This window comes from Lactuca virosa, chromosome 5, assembly GCF_052849685.1.
Source record: "Lactuca virosa cultivar CGN04683 chromosome 5, Lactuca_virosa_CGN04683_v6, whole genome shotgun sequence".
Lineage (NCBI taxonomy): Eukaryota > Viridiplantae > Streptophyta > Magnoliopsida > Asterales > Asteraceae > Lactuca > Lactuca virosa.
Window position 1 is genome coordinate 429,050,733 of NC_136430.1, and position 17,363 is coordinate 429,068,095.

The 17,363-nt window shown below is 43.6% G+C and overlaps 1 protein-coding gene across 1 annotated transcript; it reads right to left on the reverse strand.

The window, feature by feature from the left end:
• Nucleotides 1–1,857: 1,857 nt before the first annotated feature.
• Nucleotides 1,858–4,168, reverse strand: LOC145113061 (tubulin beta-2 chain-like). The gene is made up of 3 exons (XM_079049165.1): nucleotides 3,642–4,168; nucleotides 2,795–3,064; nucleotides 1,858–2,704 (listed from the first exon to the last, which is right to left on the reverse strand). The coding sequence occupies exons 1-3, from the start codon at nucleotides 4,033–4,035 to the stop codon at nucleotides 2,031–2,033; spliced, it is 1,338 nt and encodes a 445-aa protein (XP_078905291.1). The 5' UTR covers nucleotides 4,036–4,168; the 3' UTR covers nucleotides 1,858–2,030.
• Nucleotides 4,169–17,363: the final 13,195 nt, after the last annotated feature.

A 17,363-nucleotide genomic window follows, 5' to 3' on the forward strand; every position in this document is an offset into this window, starting at 1 on the left:
AGTAGGTCCCTAAAGTTACGCGGCCATATATGTTTCTACATGCCGAGTTGGGGCATCCAACTCGTCGAGTAGGCCTTTAAACATGAATATAAAGTTGTAAATTTATACATGCGAGTCGGGGTGTTACAAGTCGATAATAAAGTGCACAAGAAAGCATCCTATAAGTGGAATTCCACCTAGTAGGAACATCTTGCATCAAAGCTTTATTGGTGTCCAAAAGATTTTGTGAGCAACATTGACAAACCTTGTTTTTCTTGCTGAAGATCCCTTTGACATATTTCACACATTCTCTAACTTTTTGCACAACAATATCAATTTGTTTCAACCCATCTTGAACAATCAAATTAAGAATATGGGCACAACATCTCAAATGAAACAGCTTACCATCATATACTAAAGAATTCATCAAACGAAATTGATTCTTAAGCAATCCAACGCAAACATCATTCGATGAAGCATTATCCAAAGTGATAGAAAACAACTTCCTTTCAATTCCCAACTTTTTATCAACCCACTAATCTTTTCCGCAATAGCAATACCGGTATGTGGAGGAGGGAATTTGGAAAAAATTAAAAACCTCTTCTGTAAGACCCAATTGCTATCAACATAATGGGCAGTCAAACTCAAATAACATCTGTAACAATAGATGTCCAAGCATCAGAAGTTAAACATATTCTACTTGGACATTTAAGCAACTCGTCACGAAGTCTATCACACTGACTTGCATATAACTTTTTGACGTCTGCCTTTGCTGTGTTCCTACAAATATGACTGGCATTTGGTTCCAAGTATTTGCAAACATTTCTAATTCCTTCATAATCAACAAAGGAGAATGGCAAGTCATATCTAACAATAGCTTCAATCAACAATTCTCTAAGTCTTTCCTGACTAAACTTTGGAGTTCTCATATTCATTACACCTTTGCTAGCAAAAATCATATATTGTCCAGGTATTATTATTTTCACATTTGGTTCGATGGCGAATTAGATTACCGATACCGCAAACACTTTCTGTTTGATATCTTTTACCACATTTGTTGCACACAATATAGGATTTCATCTGGTGTTTTTCTAGGTATATTAGTAAAACTTTTCCAAACATCAGAACTAGTTTAACTGAATCATTAGTTCTCACTTTCACTTTCTTCATTATCACCCTCCACATTATTGTCAACAGTGATATCTTCATTATCCATAACTCACTAGAAAACCACAAAAGAAATCATCAATTATCTAACAGGTTAGAAACAAAGCAAATTAAAAACACACAGTGGGTAACAGGTTCTGGTCAACAGTGAATGATATCTTCATTATCCATGATTTGTTTGTCACATTTTTGGCATATCATTTATTCATTTTAGGAGACTAGAATTTAGAAGAAAATCAAACAAAAAACAAAGGGTAACAGGTTCTGATGATCTGATCAACATGAAAGGAATTCAGCCTAAAAACAATTTCTGATCAACAAGACAACAATCAAACAAAAAACAGAAGCAAGCTCATGAATTATCAACAGGTCATCAGCTTCTAAACTAAGAAACTACTGTGATTTTTCAAGATGAACACGATTTTTCAGAAACAATTAGTCATACATAGGTCCGGTGTTTAGTCAACATGAGATCAAATGTTTTCAATCCAACTCGTGTTTCAGTGTTTGAACCCACAATCGTTTTTTATTAGACAATTTTGATCAAAATATAACCAAATTTTCTCAAAAAAGATTCAACTAAATATCCCCAATTAACCATTAACCAAAAACTGTAATTAAAAATGTCAACTAAGAACTTCATAGCAAAAGTACACACTTAAAAACCATATACAAACATCAAAATCCAAAATCCAAGAACAAGTTAAGCACTAGACAAAAAAAGAAATGGTACTTATGATCCAGATAGAGAAATTACAACCAAACCTACTACTGTGTTTGCATAAATGGGCAGTTGAGATTACAACCACTCATATCATATAACCACCCACCAAAAACTCCAAACTACATATAAAAAACCAAAATACATTCCCTTCCTTCTTTCCTCAAGCCTCCTCATACTCCTCTTCCTCCTCATACTCACCCTCCTCATCAGCAGTCGCATCCTGATACTGCTGATACTCAGACACCAAATCATTCATGTTACTCTCAGCCTCAGTGAACTCCATCTCATCCATACCTTCACCAGTATACCAATGCAAGAAAGCCTTTCTCCTAAACATAGCAGTAAACTGCTCACTCACACGCCTAAACATTTCTTGAATGGAAGTCGAGTTACCAATGAAAGTGGACGCCATTTTGAGCCCAGTTGGTGGGATATCACAAACAGTTGACTTAACATTGTTTGGGATCCATTCCACAAAGTATGAAGAGTTCTTGTTTTGAACATTTAGCATCTGTTCATCGACTTCTTTTGTGCTCATTTTTCCACGATAGATGGCTGAAGCAGTTAGGTAACGCCCGTGACGTGGGTCAGCTGCACACATCATGTTCTTTGCATCCCACATTTGTTGGGTGAGTTCAGGGACTGTTAGGGCACGGTATTGCTGGGACCCACGTGAGGTTAGAGGGGCAAATCCGACCATGAAAAAGTGAAGACGAGGGAATGGGATGAGATTGACGGCGAGCTTTCGGAGGTCAGAGTTGAGTTGACCGGGAAACCTCAGACAACAGGTGACTCCAGACATTGTTGCAGAAATGAGATGGTTTAGATCACCAACTGTAACAAGAAGTGGATGTTATTAAATTGAATAAAGTTATTAATTGGAAACATAAAGAGAGTTTTAGTTTGAATTTTGAGGAGACTTACAGCTTGGGGTGGTGAGTTTGAGGGTTCTGAAGCAGATGTCGTACAGGGCCTCGTTATCAAGGACCATGCATTCATCAGCATTTTCCACGAGCTGGTGGACAGATAGTGTGGCGTTGTAGGGTTCAACAACAGTGTCTGAGACCTTTGGTGATGGAAAGACTGAGAAGGTCATCATCATCCTGTCAGGATACTCTTCTCTGATCTTTGAAATCAGAAGAGTTCCCATACCAGACCCTGTTCCACCTCCTAGAGAATGGCACACTTGGAAACCTGCAAATCAAATTTCATTAGCATCTTTTGAACAAAAACTTGACAGATTTAGTGCACACTATGTATGAATACAAGTTAGTGATCATGAAAACACTTTGTTGAACCACTTTTGACTTGGTTTTCAGTGTACTTCACGCAATTCCGTTAGGGAATACATAGAAATGAAAATTAAGGATCTCGAAAAGGATAATGGCATGTGGTGTTAGAACAATCATAAAATTCAAACATCCAAACAGATCTGTCATGTATACCAGTAATAAAAGGTATAAAAGGAAGCGGATCTATCAAGTTCTACACAAATGTAAACAAAAAATTGATAAGACTACATCCCGAGTCTCAATATTCACAAAACTCTGCAATTTTCGTTGGATAAATTAACGAACAAATAAGAGATGCGTAAAACACAACATAGAAACTTGAACTAAACAAATCAACAAAATGATTGTTAACGTTTTAGATCCAGAGGATCTACGTAGCAGATCTGTCACTTTCAATTCAAATTGAAAGGCAATTCAAACATTTAAGAGAACTACTACGCATTTAATGAGTATATAAACATCGAGATGTTGATGAATACCTTGTAAGCAATCGCAATTCTCGGCCTCCTTTCTAACAACATCCAGAACCGAGTCGATCAACTCAGCACCTTCAGTGTAGTGTCCTTTCGCCCAATTATTACCAGCACCAGACTGACCAAATACAAAGTTATCAGGCCTGAAGATCTGCCCGTATGCTCCAGATCTGAGACTGTCCATCGTCCCTGGCTCCAAATCCATGAGCACCGCCCGTGGAACAAACCTCCCACCACTGGCCTCATTGTAATAAACATTGATCCTCTCAAGCTGGAGCTCGGAATCTCCGGTATACTTCCCGGTCACATCGATGCCGTGCTCGGCGCAAACAACCTCCCAGAACTTAGCTCCGATCTGGTTTCCACATTGACCACCTTGAATATGAAGGATCTCACGCATCTTTACCGGTGGTGGAAGAGAGAAACCGAGATTTGGGAAAGGAGAGGGATAGATGAGATCGAGTGATCAACAGAAATTAGGGTTTCGATCGAGAGGGAGTGGGTTATATATGCAGGGAGCGTATGAGGGTATAGATGAATGTATACAGGTGATATATACGGTGTTTTTAAAACGGCTCCAAAATGAAATTGATTTGAAATTCAAATGGAGGGTTGAGATTTGTTTAAGTTGTGAGGATCTAACGGTTGATAATTTTGTATATGAAGTTTTTGAAAATGGAGATTTTCATATCTGGATTCCAGCTAATATTATTCTTTTTTTTAACCAGGGTTAAATCTTTTAACTAGAGGTGTGTAGATGTGATTTAGAAAATAAAATAAAAACAAAATTTATATATTGTTGGCGTCCGGACCGGCCTGGCCGTCCATCGAAGCATACACATGTTCGTACCACGTGACAAGTGATCGTTGTATTTTAATTTTCAATTTTCAATTGGCCAATAAATTAAAGGGTGAGTTTATATTTTAAGTATTTATTTGTTTATGGAATTTTATAAAATATCGCTGAATCCGTGAAAAACAAGGTTGTGAGTTTGCGTGAAGTTTGATTTTTCTTACTTCTATGAATGCTAATAAATGTTTTTTTTAACAGCTACGCCCCAAAGAGGAACGTTAGAAAGTAATCAAAAAAAATGTGCAATGGCAAATTTTTGCAATATAAATTGAACAATTTGACATAAAAAATACTAATATCCATTGACTAATAAGTTCATAACTATAACTGTAAGTACGACTTAAAATCGACTAGCAATCGTAGCTCTTAAAAGCTGTTGTCGAACTCTGACCCAGTCAGTGACGCATCCTTTAGATAAGGGATCATATAATCTTTTGTTCTTCAAGATATCAGCCAGACAAATATATGGAACAAAGTCAAATTTATTGTCCAGCAGTTTGTTTCTCGATTTCCGATTTGTTTGATAGAGAACTTAATTGAACACAGCAATTTAGTCCCAACCAGGCCTGGCACATAAGTCAAAAAAAATCACCGAGGGGCCCAAGATATCACTTTTAATCCTCCAAGAATTAAAAGGAACAGATAAACTTCGACATTATATGCTTGTACTAACTATTCGTTAAATCATACATAACAGTGCGTTTTATAACATCAAGTTACCGATGCATTTTCGCACTATCAATGTACAACCAACTCATAGTCAACAACTCATATATCTTGGTTTGAAGACTTATATGATATTATCGTCTCACGATCACTCGTGACAAATTCCATGAAGTAATTCAAGTGAGTGTGGGTTTAATCCAATACTCAGACCTTATGAGCACTCATGAATGTTGTAGAAATCTCTTGTTATGTCTAAAACACTTCAGACAATCTACAAGCCAAATTCATGACAGTCTTGCATCAATATCTACTTCCAAAGTATGATCAATTGTGGACAGTTTGAATAATATAATTATTCTGGAAGTCAAAACATGCAAAATGAAACAGTAGTAAATAATTGACATAAGATAGTAATTTTACTCATAAATAAAACACCTCTTATTTAATCATCAAATGTCAATTAGATTTTATCTATTACAAGTTTCTAAATAGCTATCTAATCATTAAAACTAATATCATCCTTCAGCCCAATGCTCCTCGCATGCTGCAAATGCTTAACCCTACTCAGTCCCTTCGTGAGAGGATCTGTTGGGTTCTCATCTGATGATACCCTCTTTACCACGAGGAGTCCTTCTTCCACCCGATTTCTTATGAAGTGATATTTTATGTCGATGTGTCTGGGTATGCCATGATCCCTTGGTTCATTGGTTAAGGAAACCGCACCCTCATTGTCACAGAAAATCTCCATAGGCTCCTTTATAACTGGTACAACTCCAAGGTCTCCGATGAAGTTCTTCAGCCATATTGCCTCCTTCGACGCTTCGCTTGCTGCTATGTACTCTGATTCGCACGTTGAATTAGCTACAGTTACCTGTTTGGAACTTTTCCAAGTTATTGCTCCTCCATTCAGGGTAAAAACCCAGCCCGACTGAGAGCGGAAGTTATTTATGTTGGTCTGAAAGCTGGCGTCACTATACCCTGTGACTCTTAGGTCATCACTCCCACCAAGAGTAAGGACCCAGTCCTTAGTCATGCGTAGGTACTTAAAAATATTCTTTACCACAGTCCAGTGAGCTTTACCAGGATTCCCTTGATATCTGCTAACCATGCTCAAAGCAAAGGACACATCAGGGCAAGTACAAGTCATACCATATATGATCGAGCCAACTACGGAAGCATATGGTACTCGACTCATCTCAGCTATCTCATCCTCTCTACTCGGACTCTGAGTCTTACTCAGTTTGGTATTGCCTTGGATGGGTAAGTCACCTTTCTTGGAATTCTCCATGCTGAATAGTTTCAACACCTTGTCCAAGTAGGTACTTTGACTAAGCCCAATTAGTCTTTTACACCTGTCTCTCAATATCCTTATCCCTAGGATGTAAGCAGCTTCTCCAAGGTCCTTCATAGCGAAACACTTCCCAAGCCTGCACTTAACCTCCTGCAAGGTTGGAATGTCATTTCCTATGAGCAGTATGCCATCCACATACAACACCAGAAAGCTAACTGTACTCCCACTAGCCTTGACATACACACAGGACTCATCCTCGCTTCTCGAAAATCCAAACTCTTTGACTTTCTCATCGAAACAAAGATTCCATCTGCGAGATGCTTGTTTCAATCCATAAACGGATTTCTCAAGCTTACACACTCTATTAGGGTACTTTGCATTGACAAAACCCTCTGGCCGACTCATGTAAACATCTTCAGCCAACTTTCCATTAAGGAAAGCGGTTTTGACATCCATTTGCCATATTTCATAGTCATGAAATGCAGCTATGGCTAACATAACCCTAATAGATTTAATCTTCGCTACTGGTGAGAAGGTCTCATCATAGTCAACTTCATGAGTTTGAGTAAAGCCCTTCGCAACCAGTCGCGCCTTGTAAGTGTGCACTTTCTCATCCATGTCGGTCTTCTTCTTGAATATTCATTTGCACCCGACTGTCTTACGACCCGGTACATTTTTAACCAAGTTCCAAACTTGATTGTTATACATTGACTGAATCTCGCTGTCCATAGCCTCTTTCCACTTTGCAGACTCGGGGCCTACCATGGCTTCCTTGTAATTGTTTGGTTCATCCAAATTTACCAGTGTGTTATCACTGATAAATGTATCACCCTCATATGTTATATGGAAACCATATAACACAGGTGGACCACTAACTCTACTGGAGCGCCTCAGAGGTACAGACTCGTCAACTGGTTCAAAAGGATTTTCCTCCTCAGGTTGATCGCTAGTGTTTGAGGTTCCTTCATCGCTTGACTCTTAAAGCTCTTCAAGGTCAATTTGCATCCCACTGTCCCCTTGGTCTATGAGTTCTCTCTCGTGAAAGACTACTCTCCTCGCAACGAAGACAACATTGTCACTCGGTCTATAGAAGAGATACCCAAAGGATTTATGTGGGTAGCCGATGAAAATACACCGCTCACTACGAGGTTCGAGCTTGTTGTGAGTCTCGCGTCTCATGAAAGCCTCACAACCCCAAACCTTGATGTGTGCTAACGAGGGAACCTTCCATGTCCACATCTTGTGAGGTGTTTTGGCAACCTTCTTAGTTGGGACTAGATTAAGGATATGGGCGGCAGTCTCTAAGGCATACCCCCAGAATGAGATAGGTAACGAAGCTCGACTCATCATGGAACAAACCATATCCAACAAGGTTCGATTACGCCTCTCAGCCACACCATTAAGTTGTTGTGTCCTAGGTGGCGTCAATTGTGAAACAATCCCACATTCCTTAAGATAGTCTTGGAACTCGATACTAAGATACTCACCACCCCGATCGGATCAGAGCATCTTTATCTTCCTGCCCAGCTGATTCTCCACTTCTTGTTTAAACTCTTTGAACTTTTCAAAGGTTTTTGACTTATGTTTGATTAAGTAAATATAGCCATATCTGTTGTAATCATCAATAAAAGTCACATAGAAGCGGTTAGCATCCCTTGTGGCGGTTCTGAAAGATCCACACACATCGGTGTGTATGAGATCCAACAAACCTTCACCCCTTTCACAAGTACCAGTGAAGGGTGACTTGGTCATCTTTCCAAGCAAACAAGATTCGCAAGTGTCATCCGACCTTAAGTCGAATGACTCCAAGACTCCATCCTTTTGGAGTTGGCCTATGCGCTTCTTATTGACATGTCCAAGACGATAATGCCACAAAGATGCCTTATCCAAACTATTGGAAGAATCAATGTGCAACATATTATTTCCTAAGTTGTCTACAACCATCACAATTTCATATACACCATTACAAGGCAATGCTTTAAAAGAAAAAACACCATTATAAAAAGCATTAATAGCACCAATTTCATTATCATATTTGAAAAACTAAAACCTTGTTTGTACAAACCATGAAAGGAAATAATATTTCTCGCCATATCAGACGAGTAGCAACAATTATTCAAATCTAATTCTAACCCACTACTAAGCAATAAAGAATAAACTTCAATCTTGGTAACAGGCGACAATTTCCTATTCCCCATGATCAAGTTCATCTTCCCGTGCTCCACATCCCTACTTCTTTTTAGTCCCTGCAAATCAGAACAAATGTGAATTCCACAACCTGTATCAAGGACCCAAGAACAAGAACGTGATGAGTTATTAGATAGAATAGTATAAATATCTGCATGGGTGGGTTTAACCTTCCCATCCTTGACATCCTGCAAGTATTTCGGGCAGCTTCGCTTCCACTGCCCTTTATCATGACAGTAGAAACACTCTGCTTCTTTCGGGTTGGTAGAGGGATTAGCAGAACCAGCTTTGGTCCCACTGGAAGAGGATCCATCGAGAGACTGTCCCTTGCGGCTATTGGAGGGAGCCTTCCTCTTCTTCCCTTTCCCATATCCAATTGCCAAGATAGGGGCAGTAGCAGTAGGAGTAGAAACAACAGATTTACTTTTGACCTCCTCCTTGTTCATATGATAGGTCATTTGGAACTGATCACATGATAGGTCATTCAGAACTAATCATAACATAGAGGTAAAGAGTGTAGAATGATATCTATGGCCAACTCTTCATCGAAGTTCACATTCAACTTCAGCAAGCGGTCCACAAACCTTTGCATTTTCTACAAGTGGGTTGTGATGGATTCTCCATCCTTCATCTTTGTTGTTATCATGGAGGCGATGATTTCATACCTCTCTTGACGAGCAATTTGATGGTATCTTTCCATCAAGTCTTGGTGCATCTCAAAAGGGTAGAAGTCCTCATAGGACTTTTGGAGTTCAGCTGTCATAGTGGCCAACATGATACAAGACACCTTGGTGGCATCCTTCTCACGAGTCCTAAACTCAACGATCTCCTCAGGAGTAGCAGAAGACTCATCAATTTCCTTAAGCTCTTTATCGAGGACATATTCCTTGTCCTCGTAACGAGTAACCATCCTGATGTTCCTGATCCAATCATTAAAGTTGGAACCATCAAAGATAACTCAGCCACACAAATTCATTAGGGAGAAAGAGCCAGTAGGGTTGAGCCAGAAGCATTGTTGGAAGACATCTGAAAAAGACTTGGAAAATAATACTCATTTTATCATACCTGAAAATCCGGATGTTACAATTCTCCCCCACTAGAATCAGACTTCGCCCTCGAAGTCTTGCTCTGCAAACAACTCTGGATGCTGCTCTCGCATCTCCGTCTCCGGCTCCCAAGTCAGCTCGGACCCTCTCCGATGCTTCCACTGGACCTGAACCAGAGGCACCTCCTTGTTCCTCAAAACCTTGATATTTCGATCCAAGATCGCGATTGGTCTCTCAATGTAATTCAGGCTCGCATCCACCTGAATATCCTTTAGCGGTACTATTGTTGTCTCATCGGCTATACACTTCCTCAACTGGGATACGTGGAAAGTATCATGAATTTGGCTCAACTCCGCAGGTAGCTCTAAACGGTATGCTACCTTACCCACTCTCGCGGTCACCCTGAACGGACCAATGTAGCGGGGCCCCAGCTTGCTCCTCTTCCTGAATCGGATCACTCATTTCCAAGGAGATACCTTCAGGAGTACGAAATCTCCAACCTGGAACTCGAGCTCGGATCGCCGCCTATCCGCATAACTCTTCTGGTGGATCTGGGCTGTCAGTAACCTCTGTCTGACCTGTTGAATCTGCTCGGTCGTCTTCAGCACTATCTCGGTGCTGCCCATAACTCTCTGCCCCACCTCTCCCCAACAGATGGGAGTTAGACACCTCCTCCCATATAAAAGCTCAAAGGGAGGCATATCTATACTCGAATGATGGCTGTTGTTGTAAGAAAACTCAGCCAAAGGTAGGTATGTGTCCCAACTTCCCCCGAAGTCCATAACACATGCTCGAAGCATGTCCTCAAGCGTCTGTATCGTCCACTCACTCTGTCCATCCGTCTGCGGGTGGTAAACAGTACTGAACTGCAATCTCGTTCCCAACTCCTCATGGAACTTCTTCCAGAACCTGGAAGTTAAACGTACATCTCGGTCTGACACAATCGAGATCGGCACTCCATGCCGCGAAACCACCTCCCTCACATATATCTCTGCCAGCCTCTTTGCAGAAGAGCTCTTACTGATAGCAAGGAAATGAGCGCTCTTCGTCAGCCGATCCACAATCACCCAAATTGCATCAACACCTCTCGCGGTCCTCGGCAATTTGGTGATAAAATCCATAGAAATTTGTTCCCATTTCCACTGGGGAACCTCTAATGGCTGTAATTTGCCATGCGGATGCTGGTGCTCGGCCTTAACCCGGCAACAGGTCAAGCACCTCTCTACCACCCATGCAACATCCCTCTTCATACAGGGCCACCAGTAGTCTCTCTTCAGGTCCAAATACATCTTAGTAGCCCCGGGATGGATCAAAAATCTCGATATATGCGCCTCCTCCATCAGAGTGCTACGTTCCCCGCCCGCATACGACACCCAAATCCGACCACGAAAGGTCATAAGGCCTCGGCTATCCGTCACAAACTCGGATAGCTGTCCAATCACCCGCTCCCTCTTGCGGTTCTCCGGTCTCACAGCCTCTGCATGGGCCTCTCGAATGGTATCCAACACCGGAGTCATCACCGTCATCCTCATACATATATCTCAAATCGGGGCACTCTCCGTCCTGCGGCTCAGAGCATCGGCTACCATGTTAGCCTTGCCCGGGTGGTACAGGATCTCACAGTCGTAATCCTTTACTACCTCCAACCATCTCCTCCGGCGCATATTCAGGTTTGGCTGGTCCATCAGGTACTTCAAGCTCTTGTGGTCCGTGTATATGGTACACTGAACCCCATACAAATAATGGCGCCATATCTTGAGGGCGAACACCACTGCCCCCAACTCCAAATCGTGGGTGGGATACTTCGTCTCATGAGGCTTCAGCTGCCTCGATGCGTATGCTATCACGTGTCCTCTCTGCATAAGCACCGCACCCAACCCCGATATAGATGCATCACAGTACACCACAAAATCCTCCATTCCCTCCGGAAGGGCTAACACCGGTGCTTCGCATAATATTTGGCGAAGAGTCTCAAACGAGGTCTGCTGCTCGGGACCCCAAATAAAAGCAACGCCCTTCTGGGTCAATCTGGTGAGGGGAACGGCAATATTGGAGAAATCTCTGATAAATCTCCGATAGTAGCCGGCCAACCCTAGAAAACTCTTGATCTCGGTGGGGGATCTCGGCACCTCCCAACTCATCACAGCCTCAATCTTGGCCGGATCGACCAATATCCCATTCTGATTAACGAGATGTCCCAAGAATTGGACCTCCCGTAACTAGAAATCGCACTTGGAGAATTTGGCATAAAGCCTCTCCGATCTCAATACTCCAAGGATCTCCCTCAGGTGCTCCTCATGTTGCTCTCTGGATCTCGAATACACTAGAATATCGTCGATGAACACAATCACCGATCGATCTAACATCGGCCTGCATACTCGGTTCATGAGATCCATGAACGATACTGGTGCATTGGTGAGCTCAAAAGGCATCACCACGAACTCGTAATGCCCATAACAAGTCCTGAACGCCGTCTTCTGGATATCCTCAGCACGCACCCTCATCTGGTGATATCCAGACCTCAATTCTATCTTGTAAAACCAAGACGCTCCCTGCAACTGATCGAACAGATCGTCGATCCTTGGTAGTGGATAACGGTTCTTGACCGTCAACTTGTTCAACTCCCGGTAATCGATGCACATCCGGTGTGAACCATCCTTTTTCTTAACGAAAAGGATTGACGCTCCCCACGGCGAGCTACTCGGTCGGATGAGTCCCTTCCCCAACAGCTCCTGAAGCTGTGAGGATAACTCCTGCATCTCCGGTGGCGCAAGGCGATAGGGTGCCTTGGCAATCGGCACTGCCCCCGGAACCAAATCGATGCGGAACTCCAACTGCCTCTCGGGAGGCACACCCGGCAACTCCTCGGGGAAAACATCCGGAAACTCTCGCACTATCGGTACCTCACCGACAGAATTCAGCCGCTCTGCGGCAACTCTTGTATCCATCACATAGGCTACAAACCCTCTACAGCCCTGCTGTAGACTCTGTCTCGCTCTGGCAGCCGAGCAAAATGCTGACCCAGATCGGGTACCCTCGCCTCACACCATAAGTACTCCCCCACTAGGGTCTCGTATGGTCACCAACTGTCGCTCGCAGTCTATAACAGCTCCGAATCGGCTCAACCAGTCCATGCCCACGATGACACAGACACCCCCCATCGCAATCGGTACCAGGTCTATCGGGAACTCAACACCGAAAATCTCGAGTACACATCCTCGAATCACATCAGTAGCATACACCACTCGCTCGTCGGCTATAGAAACTCATAGAGGTCGACTCAACGCCTCTCGTCGGATACTGATGTGCTGACTAAATGCTAATGACACGAAAGATCGACTCGCACTCGAGTCAAATAACACCAAAGCAGGTACAAAACTCAAAAGAAAAGTACCTATGCATACCACCATATAAGCACAAAATCTCAAACTTAGTATAAGTAAATGAAAGAACACATACCATCCACGACATCAGGCGCTGCGCGGACCTCCTCCGCTGTCATCTGAAAGGCTCTCCCGCGAGCCTTCGGTGCCTCGACCTTCGCTGGCCGGGCCTCGGTAGCTCTTGTTGCAGGTGCAGATCCCTGTGTTGATCCCTGAAGTAGCTGTGGGCACTCGGCCTTCCGATGCCCAGTCTGGTTGTAGTGAAAGCAAAATGCAAACCCCTTGGGGCAATCCCTCGCGAAACGCCCCTCCTTGCCACACTTGTAGCACACCCCTGCTATGCACACTCCCTCATGGCTCTTGCCACACTTCCCGCAAGTGTGGCCCTTCGGACATCCAGATCTCGAATCAGCGGGCTTTGCCCGCTTGGCTGCCGACTGAGACTGTGCCGGCCGCCTGTCCCTCCTCTGAGACTGTGCCGGCCGCCTGTCCCTCCTCTGAGACTCGGCCTCCTCCCTGGCCTGAGTCTCTAGCTCAATCTCCCTCTTCCGGGCATTTGCCTGGAGCTCGGAAAATGTCCGGTATGTCGAGTTCACCACGAAATCTCGAATGTCTCTCCTCAGTATGCTCATATATCGGCTCATACGTACCTGCTCAGTGGACACGTGCTCATGGCAGAAAAACGCCCTCTCATGAAACATCCGTGTGATCACAGTCACAGACTCCGTCCCCTGCTTGAGGGACAAGAAGTCCTGCGCCAACCGTTCCCTCTCCACCGAGGGAACATACTCATCTCGGAACATGGCGGTGAACTTCTCCCAAGTCACTGCGGTAAGCTCTGTTGTGGTGAAATCAGCCGTCACGAACTTCCACCAATCCTTCGCCCCCAAGTGAAGCTGGTTCAGCGTGAACCGTACTCTCAGATGCTCCGAGCAAGAACACGTGTAGAACCATCCCTCAATGTCAAAGATCCATATCATCGCGGCTATTGGATCCTGAGTCCCATCAAACTCTGGTGGCTTCGTGTTGCTGAACTCTCGGTACAGCAACGAGTCACCTCCCTGTGGCCTCGCGGCAGTGACAGCTGCAGTGGCTGCAGCAGCAGCCGCCTCGGTAACAACAACATATCTCTCGTCAAACGTCTTAATCAGTGTGGTCTTGATAGACCCAAACATCTCCGGAATGGCCTCCCGGATCGCCGCGGCCACCTCGTCATGAATCATTCGACGAATCTCCTCGTCGCTAACGCCGCTACCCCCTGGTGTGTGGCGTGTCCCAACCATGATGTCTCTGAAACACAACACAAAGAAATCAGAGACTCGCTCCAGTATACTCGCACTCGATAACGCAACCCTACTCGTTCCTTAGTATCCTAAGGATTCTTACTTGGACTGCTCACTGATCCGGTGTTTCCAGTAGTACGAGCCCTATACTACCTTCCACAACGCATAGGTATTCACCCCAAGTCCTCTGTAACGCCCGTAAATCCGGGCTAGTCAATTTAGAGACGATAAGCATTAAAAATGAATTTTTGATGGAAGTTTGTTTATATTGAATAATCTTAACCAAGTTTAAGTATATGTCACAAGGTTTCCGAAAATATAAAGAATGCCGAAATCCGAGTTATAACGGAGAAGTTATGACCTGTCGAAGTTTCGCGACAGAACCGACATGACACAGTTCGACGTGAATAGTGAATTTACGTTAGAGCAATATTTGGCCTTAGCAATCTAAACAAAAGTCGTAGAATACGTTAAACCGAGAGCATGCATAAAAAGAACGTCTAAATCTGACTTCGTATGAGAAAGTTATGATTTTTCGAAATTTCGGCTTAGCAGTGTACAGCCTGAAGTTCGAATATGAGATCGAGCGATATTTAGCCGAAACAATCTAAACGAGAATTGAAGATCTCATCGTTAGTAGTCCAACGGTAAAAAAACAGACGAAAACGAACGTCAGATGAAGAAGTTATGATTTTATAACGAAGTTTTCCTGTCCCGGCCTACTAAAAATAATATAATAAAAATAAAGTCAAAATTAGCCAACAGAGTCTAAATGAAAGTTGTAGAGCATAGTCTCACCTATGTGTGGATATAAAGAACGTCGAAAACGGAGCTCGTATGCGAAAGTTATGAATTTTTTAAGATCGTGGCACGTATACCAAAGCTTATCCGAAGCGTACGCCCAGCGTACTCCAAAATTACGCCCAGCGTAATCCCAGTTTCAGCACCCTATAAATAGATGTTGAGGGCTGCCGAATTGATTTGCTCAAATCTTCCTTTCTCTCTCGTTTTTGCATCGTTTTGCGTGCAAGAAATATCCCGAAGCCCCAGTATTAATCCCGAGCCCCGAAGCAAGTCCCGAAGCCCCGAAGATCCCGAGAAGCAAAGTTTCCGAGCCGAGACTCTGCCCGCGTAAAGCCCGGTTTTGGAGAAAACGTCCCGGTTTTATCGGAAACCCCTTATTGGGCCTTATCCTAAGGTCTAACTCTTCCCTTGGCCCAAAACACTCATACTCAGGTAGACCAAAAAGGCCCAAGCATTCAAGCCCAAAAGGTGGCCCAACACTCAAAGCCTAAAGTCCGAAAGCCCAACAAATGGTGTACGTTGGGCGTACTCCGAAGGTATGTAGGGCGTCCGCGAGCCTCGCATTGACTGCATGCGTGGACGTTGACCAAGTACGCGGGGCGTACCCTCCCAGAGCCCAAAACCTTGATAAGTGCTTAATGGATTAAGCACTTAAGCCCAAACTCCAGATCTATGACTCAAATGTACTCTAGAATCATAAAGTCTCAAACTTTAAGACTTTAGACGTCCACAAAGTCCTTAATGCATGGTCTTAATCCATTAAGACCTCCCACAAGGAACATGGAGCCAAACTAGCTAAAGGGACCTCATTTTTATGTCTTAGAACCCATCCTAGGGTCTGAAAGGCCAGCCCAACACTTCCAAATCAAAGCATGCATAACAATGGGACTTTTGGGACAAAAAGAACACCAAAAAGCTACCAAGATGAGATCCAAATAAACCAAGCATAAAGGTGGCAACTTTTTACCTTCTGGAGCTTCTAAATGAAGTGATGATCCAATATCTATTAGCTTGCTTCAATCCCCAATCACCTTGATGCAACTCTTTCTTCTTCAAGTACACAAGAAACACACTCTTAGCTCAACACACACTTATGGGGGTTAGGGTTTGCTAAAAACGACTCAAGGACTTGGAGGCTGGAAAGATGAGAGTAAATGCTCCATAAAGATGCTAAAATACTCCACAAACCCTAAAAATTAAGGTTTTCACTTGGACACACATACGCTTAGCGTACATATGTGTACGCCTAGCATACTAGGGCGTTCCTTAGTACGCTTAGCATTCACGAGGTTGTCAGATAGTGTTGGAAATGTTGTAAGTCTGCGGGTGTAGCCGTAACATTCACGAGATTGTAAGATAGTGTTGGAAGTGTTGTAAGACTCCGGGTGTAGCCATAGCATTCACAAGATTGTCAGTTAGTGTTGGAAGTGTTGTAAGACTGCGGGTGTATCCGTAGCATTCACTAGCAGCCGGATAACAGGGGAAGTGTTGTAAGACTGTGGGATAGCCGTAGCATTCACGGATTCATTCAGATGATTTAGGACAGGGAAGGCCATTTCGCAAGGTTATGGGTAGGCCACAACTTAATTAGAATCAGGAAAGGGCAGGTCGTTAGATATCGGGGATGAGGTAAGACTACAATTGTTCTGGTAGCACTCACTTTTCGCATTGGATTTGAAGTCAACGGATTGTCAGACTATTATGATCAGATGCATCAGAAGGGTTGATAGAGCCATGAGTGGCGCTATAGATAGGGCAGTTATGACTAAAAGAAGTGTCCTTCAGAGGTCGCGTGGGGTGAGTGTGAGGTTGCTCGTTGGCTCAGCAACCGGGCAGGGATCCGGTATTCCGGATATGGGCGTTCTGCATTTGGTTATTTTAAGTGAATTCGTTCAGGGGGGAACATCGAGATAAGCAAGACTGGAGATGTTTTTCGGTCAGTCATTCCTGGAGGAAAATTTTGCGGTACAGGTACAGCGTGGACGGTATGTCGGGGAGTCAGACCAATGTAAGGTGTCAGGATACAGGAAGGAAGAGGTAGTTTTCTGCTTGAGACAAAGAAGTTATCCTTCATTAGAATTGGGGAAGGTCTAGTTTGGATAGGTTCAGTTGCCTTGGGGAGGCCATTGCACGATCGGGGTGACAGTTGTGTCCCTCGGGATGTCAGGTGGCGGTATTCATTGGGTTCAGCACGGGTTGCCAATTATTGGTAAGA